This window comes from Diceros bicornis, chromosome 13, assembly GCF_020826845.1.
Source record: "Diceros bicornis minor isolate mBicDic1 chromosome 13, mDicBic1.mat.cur, whole genome shotgun sequence".
NCBI lineage: Eukaryota > Metazoa > Chordata > Mammalia > Perissodactyla > Rhinocerotidae > Diceros > Diceros bicornis.
Genome location: NC_080752.1, coordinates 42,499,708 through 42,520,884, shown reverse-complemented (window position 1 = coordinate 42,520,884; position 21,177 = coordinate 42,499,708). Strand labels below are relative to the sequence as shown.

Below are 21,177 nucleotides of genomic sequence, written 5' to 3'. Positions count from 1 at the left end.
GTCCTCATCCGGAGCACTTTCATTAGCCACCTTTCACAGAGAAAATCCTCTTCTGAAAATGATGAAGATCATTTTTTTGGAAGACCAAACTTAGTTAACCAATTTCTCCCAACTTCCAGCAAATTACGAAAGCCTCTAAGGAAACCACACAACTTCTTGAGAAAGAACTCCTCTTCAGGTACTGCTTAAAACCCAGGGTTATAAAAACTGTAAGGCCCCAAGAAGACGATTAAACAGGAACTGAAATGCCATTTGATAAAATTCAACATCCCCTTCTTCACAACTTTTTAATCTCAAGGGTAGGCAGCAGTACAACACGGTGAAAAGAGTACTAGACTGAGAGAAGACCTGGGTTCCCATCCCAGGTCTCTGACCGGCTCCCCAGGGGAGCAGGGAAGGCCATTAACCAGGTTGTACCTTAACCTCCTCAGCTATACAATCAAATCATGCCCTCCAGATTCTGAATCAGCAGCTCTGGGATGGGGCCAGGAATCTCCTCAGGCGATTCTCATGTCCAGTCGGGGAGCATTTGGGCTACATGGCCTCCCTCCAAAGCTCCTCCCATCTCCACACAAAGTTACTCCAGAACTCAGATGCACAATCACTTTCCTTAGCCAAACAATGGTCTGAAGAAGGCAGTGACTGGCCAATAGAGAAAAACCAGGAATGCACCTCAGATTCCCAGATTCCCACATAAGCAGCATTCTCAGTCAAAGCTGAGCTCTCCCAAATTTCTATACCCAGTCCCTGATTGTCTTGTTCACCTGGGCACATATCAATAATATACTATATGCTTCACTTATTTATCTTGTTCACTGTTTGTATCCTACACTAGAATATAAGCTCCAGGAAGGTAGAGATTTGGGGGTAACAAATATTCCTATTTTAAAAGTAGGAAAGGAAAGGGGACTGTGGAAGAATAAATAAAACTCTATCTAGAGGCCTTGCAATTCCTAACCTCGTTCATGCTGAGAAGACATGCTTTGGCTTTATGTAGCTGTCCTCAGCAATGGTTAAGAACCCTGCCTCCGCAATGCCTTCAACTTCTCTGTCCCTCAGTTTCTGCATCAAGAGAATAGGATAACAGTAGTAGCACCCTCAGGGATAAATGAAATGAGTTAATACATTACAACAAAACACTATTCCTCAAACCAGCTGGACATGTTCTGGCCTCAGAGCCCCTGTATTCACGGATCTCTCCACCTGGAACACTCTTTCATCTCCCAGGTTATTAGTATAGCTCACTCTCACATCAAATATCACTTCAATTTGGCCTTCCCTGGTGAACCCATCTAAAACGTCAATCCCACATACTACTTATACCTGGTCCCTGATTAACTTTTCTCCTGAGCATGTATCACTAGCATGCTATATGGTTTACTTATTTATCTTGTTTAACGTCTATATCCTAGCCTAGAATATATAAGCTCTAGGAGGTGGATATGTATCTGTATTAAATTGACTGCTTTATCCTCTAGCACCCAAAATCTTAGTTATCAACCTACACAAGTCCCAAATTTCTAGCAATAAAGCTTAGAAACCAGAACAGTTAAGGTCTGGTCCCATACACTCAAAACCCAGAAACCCAAACTGGTCACCTAGAGGTTAACAATCAAATAAATTAAAGTTATGCTTTTAAAAACAGAAAAAAAGCATAGGCTTTGACACCACTTTCAGCAAGTCATTTCATCCCTTGGCATCAGAACCATCTGTAAAATGGGGATTAAAAAACTGTCTAACAAAGATATGAGATAGTTCAAACCATAAATATGTGAAATGCTTGTTAGACTACCAATTTATAAAGGACACACACAACAGTCATTACTTCCCTTTCTCCACTCTCAGTAGGAGAAAAAGCAGAATGGAGTTGAAAGCACAGTTTCAAAATACCTACTTAAAAAGAAGAACACACAAATCAGACATCAAAAGGGTTGACCAGTCCACTTCTTAAGCTCCACCTACTTTCAGTCTGTTCTCCCAAAGGAATTTGTTCAATAGCTCCTTTCCAAGAATCCTGACACTAAAGCCCAATAGTTTTCAACCAAGGTAAAACTAACACCTGAGAAGTGTTTGGAAATAAACATATGACAGTGCCTTTCTTGGTTATCACAGCAACTCTGTGGTACTACTGGCACTTATTACCTGGGGAGCAGGATGCCAAATGTCCTGCAATGCATCTCCACACAAAGAAGAGCCTCGCTGAGAAACAATGGACTCTAGCCCATTACGAGTCCAATCTCTGATGGAGAATTTCCTGTAACACCTGACCCTGGAGCAGTGAAGGGAAAGGGAATCAGAACTGACCAGTATCCAGCCCAAGAATACAAAGCCACCCACTAGCCAAGATAATCATAAATAAAAATTTACTTTAAAAAATAGTTGGAAGATAATTTACTTAAGGTGGTACTTCTCCGCCAATGCATTTATTACATTGTAATTATATAGTTATTTGTGGTTATTTACTTACATCTTTCCCACTAGAAAGTACTCCATGGAGGCAGAAATTATGAATCCTATGTTCACAACACAGTGCCTGATACATTGTAGAAGCTCAATAAGTATTTGTTGCATTACGGTAAACATGATAAGTAGGCATACGGCATATGATAAGTAGGTACTCACAGGTTTTCCAAAAAAAAGTTTTGCCATAAGACTTCTTACATTGGCAAGTCCCAACTATATCGTATACTTTAAATTAGACAACACTTCAGTAACAGGACTGGGCAATTAGGTGAGCTAAAAAAAAGTTCTTATCCTGAAAATTCTTAAGAAACAGGGAATATGATCAAAGTCTAGGAAATCTTGAGGGTATGCAAGGAAGATAGGTTGGTATACTTCACCCCAGTACCTGCTCAATAATTAAAAACTTAATAATATACAGACCTTGCTACCCACATGAGGTGGTATGGGTTGACACCAGAAAAAGGTACTTCCTCCCACAAACCATCCTCTGGTGCTTCTACTAGGGAAAGGACCTTGGTGTGGATGGACCACAAGCCCAACAGGACTTGGGCAGTTTTTTAGACACTTTCTGCCCTACTTATTTGTCACTTAGCATTAAGTGAGATGGTAAACTTAAGGAATACATGGAGAGGCAAGGGTCATGTAACCTTACAAACAGAGCTTTATTTACCCAGGAGGGTACATACGAACTTTTCAATAAAGACAACACTTCTAAATCAGACCTAGTTCTTCTGATCTAGTTTCTAAAATACTCCTCCCTCTTCCATATTAAACTACTTTGCAGAGAACTGCTCAAAAACAAAAAAAAGCAAAGGCAAAAACTGCTCCTTACCCACAAAACTTTAAGGCCTCATTTGCTTTCTCTAAAAAGCTCTTATTTCCCCCATTCCTTTTGTTTAATCCATAACTCCAAACTTAGACTGGTTTTACACGGGTTATATAAAAAGATCCTAGGGGCCGGCCCCGTGGCGTGGTGGTTGTGTGTGTGTGCTGCACTGCTGGCGGCCCGGGTTCGGATCCTGGGCGCACATGGACGCACGCTTGTCAAGCTATGCTGTGGCGGCGTCCCATATAAAGCAGAAGATGGGCACAGATGTTAGCCCAGGGCCAGTCTTCCTCAGCAAAAAGAGGAGGATTGGCATGGATGTTAGCTCAGGGCTGATCTTCCTCACCAAAAAAAGAAAAAAAGATCCTAAATTTCTCTAAGTGCACAGTTCTATGTCCTGCCCAAGTTATTCCTTCTATACTAAAAAGGTATCTGCGACACATCACAGAGCTGTCGGAACTTGATTTACATGTAGTCAGGGATTCCGTCTGTCATCATGCTTTGATTGATTGTCATTAATCCAATCAAGTCCTGTATTTTGATAAAGACAGTGAGAAGCAGCAGCAACACCACTGTGTTTATTTCATTAATTCCTAGGGCTGCCTTGAACTACTTTTCAAAAATGCCAATCTTCTACCTGGTCCCCCTAAATCCACTCTGAACTATAAGAGGCACAATTAAATAAGAATGGCCCAGGCACAGCCTTATTAAGACGATAGGTGCCTCCAAATCCTCAGGCTTTATTTTTTTTTTGTGAGGAAGATCGGCCCTGAGCTAACATCTGCCAATTCTCTCTCTCTTTTTTTTTTTTGCTGAGGAAGACTGGCCCTGGGCTAACATCCATGCCCATCTTCCTCTACTTAATATGGGATGCCGCCACAGCATGGCTTGACAAGCGGTGCATCGGTGCAAGCCCAGGATCTGAACCGGCGAACCCCTGGCTGCCGCAGTGGAGCACTTAACCGCTTGTGCCACCCGGCAGGTCCCTCTCAGGCTTTTTTAAGGTCAGCAATTCCCTGAATGAAAAGCCATAGAGTCCTGTAAATTCTTCAGTTCTTTTCAAAGCTCCAAAAGTACACTGGTACCAACCTCCTCCACACACACAAATGTGTACAGGAGACCCTGGCTTCATCATTTATACCAGAAATACATGGGACCAGACCAAAGTTACCAGCTGTCTTTTCTGAAGCTTATTTGTCTCTCCTCTTTATTTGCTCTCTCTGACCAGTATAATCAAATGGGATGGATAGTTGGCATGCTAAGCTATGTAAATCTAGCTAAAATTTATCCCTATCCCCACTCCCACCCCCAAGTCTGTTTTGGCTCATACACCCTTTTGAGATTGTTTTATTCGAGGCACACAGAACTTCCCTTTGGTCAATGTGTCTGGGTGGGTGAACCCAGCTATCTCAATCTCATTTTATTTTAACCCAAACTACCATAATGAGACCACATATTGGTCACTTGAGGTTTTATGTAGGGGTTTAAAGGAAGCCAATTCAAAGCTGTACTGGGAAAGCAGAGGATTCAAATCACAGACTAGAAAGAAAAACAAGAATGTTACAAATCTGTCCTGCACCAAGAGAACCCCAAAAACAGATTAGGGAGGGCTAAGAAACAGTCTCCAGACCAAAGGCAATAGAGTGGGAAAAGAGAAGAGGTAGAAATCATTTAGGAAACTTCTGTTTATTAGTTAATTAGACAAAAGCACTTCCTGCCTCTAGTTAGCCAGGCCATTCCAACAGAGGTGAGCATATACCAGGAATCTTCACTGAAATGATGTTCATCTGAAAGCAGTATAAATTGCATCTCCAGTCCTTTTAAAGACATTTTACCAGCTCTGGTGTGGTAAAGCTACTGAGGTCTCCATGTGCTTTGCAGTCTACTAACAGAGTTGGACACCAAAGGCGAGAATGAAAAAAGAAAAAAAGAGCAGAGGAAATAAAGCTAAAAGGCAAAGGGATGATAAAGTGAGTTTAAAACACACAAACACACAGAAAGAATATAACACTCCCCACTAGAGCATTTGTCTGTACATACAAATATCAAATCACAGATCAAACTGTCAGCATACTGCCTCCTGGAAGCCTCTGCCTTCCTCGCGCCCTAGTCACAGTGATCACACTTCACTTCTCAGGCAGGAGGGAAAAGAGAGGCCTGGTACAAGGAAACTTGTTTTTAATGGGAAGGATACAGAAACCACATCGGGTTTTCAGAAAGCCCAGGTGAACTACTAAACTGGTTCTCCACATGGTCTTTGCATTGTTAATGTTTGTTATCTGACCATTTCTGTAACTTCCATTTCTGTGCCAAGCACAAACCTTATTTATTAAGTCATACAACTGGAGGTCTTGGCTCAAATGTCCACTCCTCAGAGAGACCTCATCCACTTCAGAGATGGGGCAGCCTGTCAGGAATCTACTTAGTGGGTTTATTTGCTAGGACTTCACAACAAGAGACACAAGGAAAGGAAACACAGCAAAACTCAGGCTGGCCACAAGGCTGGTGGGGAGTGAGAGAGGGAGGGCAATCATCAGGGACGGCCTACAGAGAGATCACCAAAGACCCTGTTCTCAGATCAGCTGGCCATCACGAGCAGAAAGAACATCAATGGCATTTAATTAATGCTCCAATACTGGCCTCTGAGCACTTTCAAGAATCACTTTCTTAGGTAGTTTACTCAACTGGTCATACTTGGAGACCACCCTAGGTCACCATCCTAAAATGACCTTTCCACCTTCATCAAACAACCAGGACCACAGATTCAGATTATCCTCAAGCTGTGTCACCAAAGAGCTAAGAGAAAGAGAAATGGAAGGCAGGGAGTCCCCAAGTCCTATAAATAAGCAGACATGTTTTGTCACTAGAGTTTATCATTATTGCACAGTAGAAGATCCATCTCAAAAGTATTTTCTTTCTTCTCCCCCAACTCCAAGCACTTTTAACCTTCTCTCCATCCAAAACAACTTTCACATCATGGGAGGGGCAGATACCTCTGAAACATTAGCCTATGGTGCAATCTGGAAGAAGCTCCTCAGGTAATTCGGATATACTCTGTAGCCCAGTTGAGCATAAATCCAGTAGTTCTCAAACTTGAGCATGCATCACAATGGCTTGGAGGGCTTGTTAAAACACACTGCCCGGAGTTTTAGATTCTGTAGGTCTGAATGAGTATTTGCATTTCTAAACAGGGCCCAGGTGATGCTGATACTGATGGTTAGGGACCGCACTGAGAACTAGTGCACTAATCTAGCTCTCAAACTGGAACATGTGCTTAATAAAATTTGTTGAGTTTTTTAAAGCATTAATATAACTAAGAACTATGGAATAGCTTTTAATTCAGTGAAGACCAACACTGCTTTTAACCACTCAATTCTATCCCCTTCTCAAGCAGAGGCCTCTACCAACCAGCAGTCATGTTCAAATTTTATTTGATAATAGCACTTTCACATCTTAATATTTACTACAGCCTGCAAGGCAGATGTTTTTCCTCATTATATAGTTGAGGATACAGATTCAGAAAAGTTAAGTAACTTGCCTAAAGTCACACAGCCCAAGGGATCTTTACACCTCAGTTTTAGAGCTGATGTGGCTATGAAACTTTGTGTGAGGCACTTAACCCTTATGTGTTCACTTTCCCCAAGTGGAAAATTAAGACAACAATCCTTGCCTCTCCAATGAGTTCTCCAAGTTCTAGAAAGTAAAATCACTCTGCAAATATTTTCATAATGGTCAAAGGGAATGACTCTATCTTTGAGCCTAAATGCCAACCCCATCCCCATTCTCAAAGATCCCTCCAGAAGACAAAGGGGCCTGAGGACCAAATGCTGCCAATTCTCACCATTGGGATCACATGGCCATTAATCAGAAACCTAAATAAAATTCTAAGTGGAAGGGATGGACAGGACAGAAATCTAGGCACAATGTCAAATTGTAACCAAAGGCTTTTCAGTCTTTCACTCCATTTATGAGTTCCAGGCTATTGCAAAAATAATGTCCCAATAAGACTTAGTGCTTGAATAATTTATTTTGGAGAAGCAAATTTAGTCTTTTACAGTGTTATAGCTCTGGAGAAGCTACAGACAAACCTTGATTCAAATCCGAACTCTACCTTTTACCAGCTTTTTGCCCTCTGGCAAATTTCTCATTCTTACTCTTAGTTCCTCATCTGTAAAGTGGGAGGAGTTAACAACAGAACCCACCTCTCATGGTTTTGAAGATTGAATGAGGAAATTCATAGAGAGACCCAAGCATAGTGGTTGGCACAAAGTAGGTGTTCAAATGCATGGTAGTCATCATTAATATTCACCCCCCCCCCCGTCATTTGAAAATTGGGATCTTAGTGATGTCCTCGGCCTATCCCCAGCTCAGGACAAATCGTGGATAAACTACCTATAGAACTGTTCCCCAAATCCTTTATAATATCGTTATCTTTGGCAGCCCAGATTCCTAAACAGGTAAAAAGTTAGAAGTCTGGAGATGAAAGGCAGGCTATCCAAATCTGAATCATCAGGAGTTTCACACTCTGAAACTAATAACTAATACTGGACCAACCCATGAACTCTACCACCTTAGGACCAAAACAGAATGTTACCCAAAGAGCAAGAGAAAAAGCCATCTGTATTAGCCACAGAAGACGTAGTAACAAACAGCAACTAATTCCAGCATTTCTGTTCGGGTGACTTGTTCTCTAAGGACAACAGCACGTCGTAATAAGGTCTACCCAAGAGAAAGGGGAAATCACTGGGCAAGAAGAGCCCAACGGCGTATCTGCTTCCTCTAAAAGGAAGCACCCAGCACGACGTAGCCTTTAATCCTCTACCACGTGGCTGAACTCACTCTTCTTAAAGTAAAAGTACACCAGGCACGAGTCAGTTGAGAGTAAACAGCTGGACCCAGATGCACTCATGCCTGGCAAGCAAGTTGTGACCTCAAGGAAAACAGGAGGCAAAATAAAAAACACCAAGCACACAGCAAACGGGTTTGTAAATGACTGATATCACACCAACCCCTAAACTCCCCTGCTGCCATTGTGCTGGTGCTAAATCTTGAGGGGGGGAGTTCCTTTTAACAGAGATGTCTATAAACAAGCAAGCTGAAAGCTAACAAGTTTAAGAGGGAAAAGCACACAAAAATCTTGGCTGCTGGTGATGAGCCACAAAAAATCATTAATGTGCCAGTGCCAAGGGAGAAGGAAGTCTAATATCTAACACTGCAGACTTGGGAACCCAGAAGCAAAGAAGCCATAAGGAAGCCCAAATGCAAAAGAGAGAAAAAAAGCACATAGCACATTTCCTCTTCATATGGGTAGCAAGTCAAGCAGCACTCTGGGCCTGCAGAGCACATAGCCCCAGTGCCCAAGGCCCTTTACTATTTCGTATCAACATTAACTTCCTGGAGAGTGACAAAAATCTGTCCTGGATTACTTGGTGATTTCTAATATGTACCATAACCAACACTAAGTCAACATTTTAGGGATCAAATTTCCTACTCTGCAGCACGTTGGAATGCATTCTTGGCATTAGACTCCTTCCCCTTGCAGTACACCCTTAGAAAATGCAGAAGCCACTGGGAAATAAAGACTCAACCTGTCCCAAGACCATCTTCTAGTAAGCACAAGTGACTAACAAAAACAAAAGTTCACTCAGATGTCCCTTCACATTCAATAAAAACTAATTCCATCCATTTAAATAGGAGGAGGAGCAATTTCAGGGAAGAATACTCAAGGCGGTTAAGTCAACATTCACTCTAACTTGGATTCCTCTAAAGCCTGGATTCACTAAGGAGTTCATCTCAAGCCTCTACGCACCTGCTGTCCATGGCAGATAAACCACTCTGCTCCAATTCTGAGTTACTGGAAACTTGCTTTTGCAAAATGCCAGAATGGTAATGCAAAAGAAGAGATATTTCTAAACTAGAATCTGTATTCAAGACCCTATACTTCTATAAAGTCATGCATTGCTTAACGAGGGGGATACGTTCTAAGAAGTGCGTCATTAGGCGATTTCGTCGTTGTGCAAACATCACATAGTGTACTTACACAAACCTAGATGGTATCGCCTACTACACTTCTAGGCTATATGGTACAAATCTTAGGGGACCACTGTCGTATACGTGGTCCGTCATTGACCAAAACATCATTATGAGGTGCATGACTGTACTGGAACAGTGTAACCCATCCTTCTCTTCCAGGTGGAAGCACCGCAGTAGCCTGGCACTGGACACTCATGCATCTTCAGCTGTTAAGCATCCACTTACAGCCCTTAAAAAGTGCCAGAAATCATGTGTGGTCTGATCAGACATGGACCAGCAGGTAAAGAGAAACCAAAATCACTACATTTCAGAGACTCCCACAAGGAATAAGCATGTGTTTGCAGCATTTATGAGCTTCTTGGCCACAGCCGACCTAATCAAAAGCAATATGAAAGGCCATTTCTGTGAACAGATGGTCAAACTGCATATGTGCAGGCTTACCCACCCATCAACCCTCAATAAAAGGTCTGAACCAAGCAACTCAGCTTAAGCACAGCTCCCAACTCTTCAGAAATAGAAGCAGCCTGAGCCTCAACAGGTACTTCATGGCTCTTGCTTTGTTTAGGAAAGGTCAATTAACTCTGCTAAAAAAGAAAAAAACCAGGCTTTCCAACCAAAGTTGAACCACCGTCACTGCCGAGTTGTCCAGGACACACAACTCTGAAGGTGACATGAACTTCCAAACCCAAAATTACTACAAAAGAGCCCCTGAACTGGCCCAGAACTTGGCAGGTTGTACTAAAGGCTCCACATAACCACAGGAACCACTAAGACCCTGGAACCACTCTTTCACGGAATTTTATGGTTACAATCCAAATTCTCAAAGTCATTGGAATGAGACAACTACAGGTCTGGGGATGGATGTGTAATTTGGATTCTATAAAGCCCAGGAACTCAGAGTAGCTTTATAAAAAAGCAAATTAATATTTTAACTTTCCCCTTCTTGAACATTCAGCTTCACAAATCACTGTCTCTGAAAAGCTGTCCCAGGTTAACCTGCCCAACTCTGATTGTTCCTTATTCTCGGATTCCTTCAGCCCATATACTTAGTTTGGTCTATATCCATTTATAAAACCGTGCTTTGCAAGTTTTCCAGATGTGTACACACACGCATGCTGTTCCCAGAAAACTAAATTCCTCTGAAGCAGATATTGCCTCTATCTTTTAAGTCCCTTCCTAGTATCTAATTGGCATCTAATCACACAGGGATACTTCTCACCCCCATTCAAATCTCCAGATCTCCCTGAGCTAGAAATCATGCTCTCAGCTTCAAGTCTGAAGTTCTAACACCCTCACCACCACCATACTGGGAAAGGCCTGGGCAACCAATGTCAGTGTCAACCCAAGTTTTTGTGTTTTGATTTAAAACAAGCTGATAGTCTTTGGTAAGTTAGCTGAACCTAAAAATTATGGTCAGGGCCATAATTACATTCATATTCCCTACTACTATGCTAAGTCAAAAAGGCACTTCCAAGGACTCTGGTCTAAAAAACACCTCTTGTGAGAAAACTGGTGTCAGAGTTAGTGGATTTAATTTAAAAAGGGACTTTGAGAAGGTAAATCTGGTCATCTCACAAGGCTACCGAAGCACAGTACCACAGGCAGACAACTAAAATACTTCTTCCTCCGTAAAAAGAATGTTTCACTGAAGGAACCCAGAAATGTTTTTAATCCTAAAATGGCAATTTCAAAAACCAAGACTGAATCTACCCACATAACCCTTCAGGCATGATTTAGTGAGTCCCCAAACATTTGGACTTTGTACTAATCCAGGAACCTAGGGCATTATTTTAATATATATATAAGTGATGCACAGAAGGAATCCAATAAAAACTATATAAATAAACCCAGCCCTTGGAGTGGGCTTATAATCCTGAGAGCCACAGCAGAACACAGGCCGAGGATGACGCTGAAGTTGCAATATCTTTTTTCTCCTTTCTGGTATTCCAAAAATGCAAACCCAACCCTAAAAACATCTCACCAAACTACAAAACCATTCCGAAAGAACAAGGCTTTAAAACTCAAAGTCTCATAAACCAAGATTTTGGAGCACGCTTACCTCACTATTGAATCTTAGGGCCTTCTTTCCAAACTTCTGTTGATTTTCGCTCTGAAATTGCAATCGATTCTGAACAGGGCTCCAGGTGCCCTGAACTTAGCGTGGAGCCAGGGCCATGGAGGCTTCTCTTCTAGGGCAGCATCTTTTCTTTTCAAATCTCTTTTAGATCATCTCTCCGTATCTCTGTGCTCTCTGCGCCCCCAGCACTACCCTATTCTCTATCCAAGTCTTTTTCTCCAATGTTATTTTATTCCACCACATGAGAAGAGACTAGCATAATCTTTGCTTGAAAACTGTTTATTAATTTGCCTGTCAAACATTCTATACAGCCGTTTACATCTTACTACAGAAACCTCCTGGGTACATACTGACAGCTCAGCAAGTATTTACACAAAGCTCTGAAACATTTGGTTCCTTCAGAGAGGAAGAAGCTGCTGTGTCAAGCAGAGAATTATCAAACACCTCTCCCTCTACTTTTTTCCCTCTTTTATAAAGAAAAGCTTCCTTCTAGCACACCTCTAATGTGCCCAAATTACACTTCTAAACTACTAAGCCAGGAGGAGAAAGAATGGAAATTCAGGTGTGCTGGAGAAGAGAAAGAACAGCATTTCCAGGACCACTTGCAAACCACACCACATAGTTAAAAAACTAGGGATAAGAGAACAGGCAATACACCTGTGAAACTGACGCTGAGACGGTTAGCTTTTCCTGTTCCAGTCACAGGAACTTTTCCTCTTCTCTCAGCAAAACTTACAGGGCAAGTTCAGGCACTCAGATTACAACCAACTGCCCAAACCAGACCTAGACCTGCCCAAACACCAGAAGGGTCTGGAGAGCTTAATGCTACCTCTCCCCACCTTCCTATGCCCCCAAAACAAGCAGAATGTTAATGCTGAATTTACGAATATCCACTCCCCACCCCCCACCCCTAATCTACCCCCAAAACCCCCTCTTGAAAATTTTGATGCAACTATTTTTCAAGTCTTGCTTTAATGAAGTCTGCCTAATTTTTCAATTACTGTTTAGTGTTTTAAAACCACCAACCAGGTGGAATGACTAACGACAAAGAGATTAACAGTTTCAAGGCAAAACAGTCTCATAGAGCTTTTTCTGTAAAGGGACACAGCCCACCATGGAACCCAACTGTTCAGAACTTGTTCCTATAAATCATGAGGTGAAAACAGCCTTGAATTCCTTGAACCCAGGGGAAGAAAGATGGTCTCAAGAGCCCTACTAATACATGTACAGGAAGAAGTTGCCCTCATAACAAGCCAGGTATGGAAGTACAAGGAGATGTTTAGCATCAGAGAGGGAGAAGGTCATGCAGTCCACCAACTTCACTTTATTGATGAAGAGAAAATGAAACAGAGAAGGCAAATAACTTGCCCAAAGTCACACAGCTTAATCCAGACCTGCATGTAGAACCAAAGCCTCCTCCTGAGTCCTGATTCCTGTGCTCTTTACCCCTCACCACTCTGCCACACACAACTTGATGTGCATCAGCAATGATAATGACCAACCTAAACAAGGAAAAACTCAGAGATAAAAGCCATAGGAATCAAGACTCCATTTCAGAGACCGAGGTATCCCAGCTCACTGGCAGGAAAAAAACTATTCAGTGCCAATATTTTACCCCTATTTGCATGCTTTAGTTGCTTCTAGAATTTTGGGATTTGAAGCCAATCAATACAACCTTTTAGGGGGTGGGAAGAGAAAAGGGACCTGACCATTACTTTGATAGCCTATTTCCACCTTTTAAAAAAGTTCACTAACCTCTTTGCAAAAGGCCTACTGTAGACATCACACCCTATAGGAGTCAAGCCAACATATGAATGGTTAATGCAATCCAAGACATCTTCTTACAGTGGGTGCCACTTTTCATGGTTACTCTGTATCATAAACAAAGGAAGGAACCTAAAAAAGTCCTCACAGGGCCCAATACAAAGAAGCCAACCTTGGTCTGGCTGCTTTCCCTGTTCTCTCGCCACCCTCCCAACCCCCACCACCCCGCAGTTCTCTCATGGACAGTAGAGAAACATGAAGCCCCCACAACTAAGTGCCACCTCAGTATGGTTTTCCTAGTTCCTCCTACTTGAGAGAGCTCCAAGAGTCCTGTATTTCAGCCAGCCCAGAATTTCTGCCAGTAGGCATTCCCATGGTAAGTCCAGGATTCCTGTATTTGTTTCCCAGGAGTCAGAAATATCATTTGATATTTCCATAGCAGGAACTAACAGCCAAACTTCTACAATCAAATCCATGTTGATCCTGGACTACATATTCTATCTCATTTTTTACTTTGGTGAGCTGGTACTACTCTCGAGGTACTACAGCTAAAAGCATCCCAAATAAAAAAGCTTTACATGAGGTTCCAGTGCACAGGAAACTGAAAAGTATTTCATCAATAGCAGGATTCAACACTGTGAGACACAATACTACTTATGGAAAGCAACAAAGGAAAAGTTTGTCTGCTGGGATCTTCCCAGCTCCTGTGAAAGACATAGCCACGATACACACACCCAGTCTTTATTTCATAAAGGCAAAGTCAAATGAGAACATTACCACCTTAGCTGTGTCAATCAAGTCTCTGTAAAATACTCTTAATCCAAGACTGAGTTAGGGAAAGAAGGGGACAGAGCAAGACCCTATTATTTAAGAATGCTTAAGAATAGGGCATCATGGTCTGAGACAAGAAGTTTGTCCTTAAGTAGAAAAGAGGAATTCAGAACAAAATCGATCCACCTACAACCCTCATCTAGACTACATATCTGAAGCAGCCCACAAAACTGGAAGTTGCACTGTCTCTTCCAGAAATGCATGCTCACCAGCCCATTCTCTGGGTCTCAGAGAATGAACTGAACTGAAATCGAACAGGAGGAATCTATGTTGTGTGAAGTGCTGGGTCTGGTGAGGTTAAAAGGGAATCAGAAAATTCACCCAAAGGCAGCACAGACAAGCTTCCAAACAGGGACTGTATCTATTTTCTTATCATTTATCCAGCACAGAGCATAGTATCCAGCAAATAGAAAGGCTCAAATATATGTTTAATGAAGGAAAAACAGAAACCACTATAGGGCAGAAGTTGGTTTTATAAAAAAAAAGTATTTGCCCAAATGTCCCCAAACCAGCAGAATTCAAATTAATTTTTGCTTTTGAATGAGCCTGGACTTACCTCAAATAATTTCCTCTAATAGTTTAAGAAAGATAAATATCTCAGCCACCTCCCCCAAAAAGGGGAAAGAATGAGGTGTAGACTATAGAATGACCCAGAGACAAGATGATGTTTTGTTTTCTAAGACCAAACTGATCCTCTAGACACTAGAAATCCGATTTAAAAGTCTCCTATTTCTTGCCCAGATGTAGAACATCATGGAAAACATGGAGTCAAGACACAGAACTCTAAACCTGCCATCTAACACAACTATTTTCAAAATTCCCAGCTCAATGGAAGAGTAGAAAAGCAGTCCTAGGATGGGGAGGGAATACAGCTAATTAGCCCGCCTAAGTAAACAAAATCTTGTAGCACAAAGGTACAATTGGGTACTGCTGGGAGGAGGGGACACGAACAGAGCTTTTTTACCTCTTTGAAAAGTTACATGACTCCATAGACCACCCAATATTCCTGACCAAAGCACTGAAGACAGAAAACAATGAAGACGGAAGAAGAGCAAAACAACAGTAAGATAGAATGCATAAAAACATACCTAAAAGTTGTCATTTCTAAGCAAATCTTTAGTGTCATTGTAAAATGTACGTTTACTATCTTGGAAGATAGAAAAAAACGGAACATACTTTAAAATGCAGAGAGAAAAACTGGTCAACCTCTATTTCAAAGCTTTAAAACGACTGATGACAAAAAAGAAAATTGGCCTTTTTGATATTCCAGGAACAAAGGACAAATTTCACCAAACCAAGGCTTTAGGAGAAAGTCCCTCTCAAGATCATGAAAGATGTTAGCTTCCCTTTAAATTGAGCTGCTCTCCCAAAGTTCAGTTAACAAAAGAAAAGTGTTAACAAGATTCAACACCTAAAGAATGAGACCAGCCATCCTTAAAACACTTGAACCTAATAAGAAATCTCTCTCAGAAAACTTACAGTTCTCAAAAAAAAAAAAAAAAAATTCCCCTATCCCCTCTCATAAAGATCCTAGTTTGCCACTCAATAAACAGCCCAGTAAAATAATTTCAATTCTGCAAAGCCAACAGGGTCAAAATTACTCAAGACAAATGCATCTTCAGAGCTATCAAAGAAGTCATTTATACTATCAGGAAAGTCACAAAACCAAAACAAACAGCAAACCCATTGTAGAGAAAAACTCAGCTACTGTTCTGACAACACAGAATCTATTTCAGGCTGCATAAAACATAACAAGCAAAATAAATCCAAGGTACACGCAAAATGCCACTGCCTCCTCTTTTGTTTCGGGCACAATGTAACAAGGGCAGCCTGTCTAGGGCTCTGCTCCTGCTGATACAGTATTGCTGCTTAAACCTCCCTCCTCAAGGTCACAGCCAATTTCAGTTCTGGAATAAAAGGCAGATAGTGGCAGCGATGGTTTGGGTTATCACTGGCAGAAAAGCAGAGTGTAAAAGTTTATGAGCTCATCAGGATTGTTGTACCATTACATCAGAGGCAATTATAAATGGCCAAGAGCAGGAGATGGGGAGCCAATCAGATCACAGATAGGATGTCAACCTAAGACCAACTGTCTCCTGGCTTTGACAGAAGGATTTTACCTCCATAATTCAAATCCCAAACCAAAGCAATCTGCACTTACTACTCCAATCACTCAGCTGTTTACCAGCACTTCCAGGGAGAAGCCCAGGCCACTGGGCCGACGGAGACTAAGACAAGAGATGGCCCGGGCTGCCCCGGGTGAACCGCAGCCGGCCTCTAGCTGCCCCCAAGCAGGCCCCTGCCCTCCTTCGAGGTCCCCTCGAGCCCGAGGGGCCCCTCCTTGAAAGCACAGATGGGGGACGGCCTAGAGGAAGGCAGGGGGGGCAGAGAGGAACGGCAGGTGAGCAAAGAACTGTTCACTCAACTTCCGAGCTCCTACCACTGCCTACACCCCTAGCCTAAGCCCCCAGAACCCCCTCACCCCAGGCAGGACCCTTCCCCGCACACTCTGCCCCGCACCCCCTTGAAGATCCTCGGAGTTCGGAGGGACCAGGGGAGAGGGAGAAGGGGAGCAGACACCTCAGGGAAAGCCCCACACAAAGGCTGAAGGAGAGAAGGAGAGGAAGGCAGACAGGCAGCCATTTTAAGAGAGAAGAGCCAGACAATGGCAGCTCCCCAGTAATGGGGGCCCCGGACTAGGGGTAGCCCACGGCTGCGGCCTGCTCTCCGCAGCCGCCACCCACTCCCAGGACCCCGCTCGCCCCAGCCCCCTCCCCCACTCAGCTGTGTACCTGCGGGGTCCGGGCGAGCGGCTGGCCCCCGCCGCCGCTGCTCCCGGGGCTCATGGGCGCGTGGTGGCTCCTTTGTTGGGCCCCTCCCGAGGCGGCTGCCGCCGCCGCCGCCGCCGCAGCAGCAGCCCCCCAGCACTGCGAGGCCATGTCCGCCGGGCCTTTGCCGGCGCCCCCGTCCTGGGGCCCGCCGCCGTAGTCGCCCCCGGGGTAGCCCTGGTAGCCCCGGGCTGAGCTGGGCGACGTGAGCAGTTGGTTGAGGGTGGGGGTAGCCGTGGGCTGGGGGTTTCCCCCGCCGGCCGCGGAGGGGCCGCCTCCCCCCATGGCCCCGAAGCGCTGCTGAGCGAAGGACGACGACGACGAGGAGGCGGAGGCGCTGGAGGAGGGAGGCGGCTTGGAGCCGGCGGCCGCCGCCGCGCCGGAGCCCGGAGTGCCACCTCTCGGGGAGCTCAGCGCGTAGGCCTGGGGGGGCGGGGGGTAGGCGCTGCGGTTGGGGTAGTAGGAGTTGTACTGGTGGTTGGGGAAGCCGTGGTCGTGCGAGTTCTGCTGGGGCCCCGCGTAGGGCTCCAAGCCCCCGCCGCCGCCGCTCTGCAGCGCTGCCAGGCCAGGGCTTTGTTGTCCGCCATGTTGTTGGTGGAAGACGGCGGCCGCCGCGGCGGCGACGGCAGACGGGCTCCGGCCGTAGGGTTGCCCGAAGCCGTAGGCTGGGGGCGGCAAGGCGGCCGCGGCTGAGTGAGGAGGCGCCCCCACCCCATCACTGCTGCCGCCACCGCCGCCGCCGGGCGGCTCCGTGAGGTTATTGTTCAGGGCGGGCCTAGGGCCCGCGTTCCCGTTCGAGTTCTTCAGGTCCGGCTCCGCGCCGGGCCCGCCGCCGCCTCCGGCTCCGCCGCCGCCGCCACCCCCATTGCTCTCGGCCCCGTCCTGCAGCTCCTTTCCCAGCGGCTGCGGCGGCCCCACGGCGGGGCCCTCGCTTTCCTGCCCGGCGGCTGCCTTCATTTCCCCGCGCTCGGCCGCTGCCGCCGCCGCCTCGCCCCCTGCCTCCTCCCGCTGCTGCTGCTCCGCTTTCTTCAGCTCCGAGGGCGGCGGCGGCGGGTTGCCCAGGCTGCTGGCGGCGGCGGGGGCGACCTGCGCGGCCATGATCCCCGCTGTCTCGTCCGCGGAGAGACCCGGCCCTGTCTTCGTCTTCTCCCCCCCTCCCACCCCGCCCCGGGGCTGAGTCCCCCGGGCTGCCCTCCCCACCCGCCCGGGCGGGCCTCGCGGGGCTCCGCTGCTGCGCTGCGCTCGCTCGCTCCTCTCCCCCCCGCCCCGCCGGCTCAGGCTCCGGGCTGGCGGCGGCGGAGGAGGAGGAGGCGGCGGCGGCCGAGGCGCCGGCGGCTCAGCTGCTCCCGGCTCTGTAGGCTCGGGACCCGGCTCTCCCGGCTCATTCCCCCCAAGCCCTTGCCTGGGAATGAGGGGGGCGGTGGAGGCTCCGCTCCCCAGGGCCTGGCCCCGCTGTGACTCTCCGCTTTCTGCTGCCGGAGAAAGGAGGAGGGAGGGAGGGAGGGAGGCGAGGGGGAGGGGGCGGGGAGGGAGGGAGGGAGCGGGGGGAGGGGGACCCGGGACGGGCGGGCTGGAGGGCGCGCGGCAGCAGCCCGGGTGCCGGGAGGCAGAGTCGGAGCGCAGGCTGGACCGGACGCCCTGCCTCCCCTCCCCGGCCGCGGCGCCGGCCGAGGCTGCTGCGCGGCAGCGGGCGGGCGAGCGGGCGGGCGGCCGGACTGAGCGGCTAGAGCGCCCCACTCTCCTCCGAGTCCCCCTCACTCCGACACGAGGCTCAGCACTGCCATTTTACCCAGCGCCGTCGCGGCCGCCTGGCAAACCCGGAACGGAGTGCGGAGCGGGCGCAGGCCGTGGAACGGACTCGCTCCCTTCCCCTCACAAAGGAGGAGGGGAGAGAACGAGCCGCGGCGGCGGCAGGCCCTCTGCCGCTTTCGCTCGGCAGCGCCGCCGCCGAAGGCTTCGGGGAAAACCCGGCCCGGAGCTCGCGCGTCTCCGGAGCCTGCGCCGCCTCCCTCCTGGCGTTCCTATCCGGGTCGGTCCCCTCCAGGCCGCACTGAGAGGAGCGGGCGGCGTGAACTTTACTCGCGGCTGCAAAATTGGCCTGAGCCCGAGACCGCGGCCGCCTCGGCCCAGGCCTGACCCCCTGGCAGCGGGCCTGGTCTCTTGGCTGCTTCTTAGCACCTCTACAGCACTTTTCTTCTTCAAAGCCTTTTAGAAACCCGCTCTAAAGACCCAGCTGAGTGAGCAAAGTGGGGCCTTACGTTGTACCCCCTTGGCAAGCCGAATGGAATGACAGATCATTGTTCAGACTTTCCATTTTCCCACTCCCCTGCCCTCATTAGCCTGTCCTCACAAGGCCCTGGGGGCATGAGGTCTGAATATACCCATTTTACAGAATTAATAAACAGAGAGGAGAGGACTGCCCTGTCACTTAAAGTCAGAGGGCGGCTTTAAAAAGTAGCAGAATCCCCAAAGCTGCCCTTGTCCACTTAGCTTTAAAAAAAAAAAGTGGTCAATCCACTTTGTGGATTGTGCCATATCCAACAATGGGATAAGAGTATCAGAATGGGTTTGAGATCAAAGCTGGTCATCTCAACACTGACTTGAAATAGTTGCCACTGAAGCTACTTTGGGGGCATATGACAGCCTTCTAGCAGAAGAACCCAAGCTCCATCTTTGCCTCCTAAGAGAACTTAGCCCACAATGAACAATAGCCCCAGTCTCCAAAGATAGTACCTGTAAGACTATAAACAGACCACAGAAAAGGCTCCCAGGACTGGAGGAACCTGAGTGTTCAAAGGGACCACTGCAGAAGAGGGATGGCCAAACCGAGGTAAACCATTTTCTCTTTAAAGAGAGAAAAGGGGCAGTCTAACAGGTCACTTAGAAAATGGATGCAACCCAAATTTGTTTTCTGTCCTCCAGCTTAAAGATTCTTCAGAGTTTACCATTACACTCTAAGAGATGCTGATTGAGCTGGAGGCATACATAAGAAAACTCCAGATCTACAGGCCCCACCAAATCCCAGCAACAGCCTTTTCCTCCTCAGGCTGATTTGGAATGCTCTGACATGACAGGCTACAAAAGCCAGAGGGGATTCCAGCTCCTCATCAGGCCGAAGGCTGCCTTGGGAGAGGCCCAGGCCAGTGTAGTCACTAGACACCAGGGCCTCCTTTCCCCTTAGATTTTATAAAATGGAGACTTTATTGCCATAGAACCATTATCTTAGAACTTCCAGATTCTGCAGGCCCCTGGAGTTCTGGCCATCCCACTGGTCACAGTGAATAATTCCAAAAATCTGGACTCATTCCTACCCTCAAGAAAATTTAAGAGCATCTGACACTAAAAAGGCATAACCTTCCTGTTGATCTGAGTGTTTTTTTTTCCCCAAGCCAAAAACCAAACCGGCCTACCAGGGTCTGACTGACTGGAATGGGCCAGTGCCCTCGTTTCACTCACAGTCCTCAGAGGCAACAACTCTCCCAGTGCATTAGGTCCTAGAAACCAAATTATAGGCTGCCTCATAAATGGAGCTTGGCTATTTAATCAACTGCCTCTGAGCTGGCAAACAGTCTTGAGTCCTGCACACAAATGAGGAATTTTTTACATGCAATTACCCTGCCATTTTCCTCAGAGCTGGAGTGTAATGGGAAACCTGGAGCCCACTGAAAATCTGGAAGCCATAATGGATTTGTCTCCAGAGGAAGCCCTCATCTCCCTTCTTCACTGGCTGTGAAATTTGGATTTGCCCAAATCCCTTTCCTACACGTGGGCACCCTGTTTTGAAAACAGCCACCATTTTTCTCTAGCAATAAGGCAGAGTGCACAAAAATCTATCCACTTGGGTTGGAAGAGGTAATGTGGGATTTCTCCTTTCTCATTTTGTTTTTTTAATCTCAAATCCTTTAGGGTCCTCTTCCACCCCTACCTTTAGAGCCCCACACCACTATCCCGGGGACTGCCGAGTTGAAGGGAACTTTCTTAGAAACCGGCTCATCAGCTTTCCCTAGAGGCAGTGGCAGCGGGAAAGGGGGGAGGGGAGGAGCTGGGCACGTGGCTGGCCCGAGCTTCGAGTTTGGGGCTGTGGGTCCTCCCTTTGGTGGAGTTTTCTCCCCCAAGGCCCCTGCCTTTTTAACCCCACACCCAGGCAGCTAAGGAATCCCGGCGCAGATTGGAGAACTAGGACTAGGACAGCGCTACCCTCACGAAAGCGCCTCTGCCACCAACAGCCTGATGGCAAATATGGACTGAATCGTTGACATGGAAACCGGACTAAAGTCTCGCTCGCTCCCTCACTGGAGAGTTCTTATCACCGTCCCCGACCGCACGGCACTTGGCAAACGTGGACTGGATCTCCG

At 46.6% G+C, this 21,177-nt stretch overlaps 1 protein-coding gene across 2 annotated transcripts in view; it reads right to left on the bottom strand.

The window, feature by feature from the left end:
- The window catches only part of ARID1A (AT-rich interaction domain 1A), a 69,294-nt gene extending 51,344 nt beyond the window's left edge, over nt 1-17,950 (bottom strand). For both annotated transcript variants that reach the window (XM_058553331.1, XM_058553332.1), the window contains exon 1: nt 16,787-17,950. In XM_058553331.1, the coding sequence (XP_058409314.1) occupies nt 16,787-17,920 (1,134 nt within the window). In that variant the 5' untranslated portion in view covers nt 17,921-17,950. The remainder of the gene's footprint in view (nt 1-16,786) is intronic.
- Nucleotides 17,951-21,177: the final 3,227 nt, after the last annotated feature.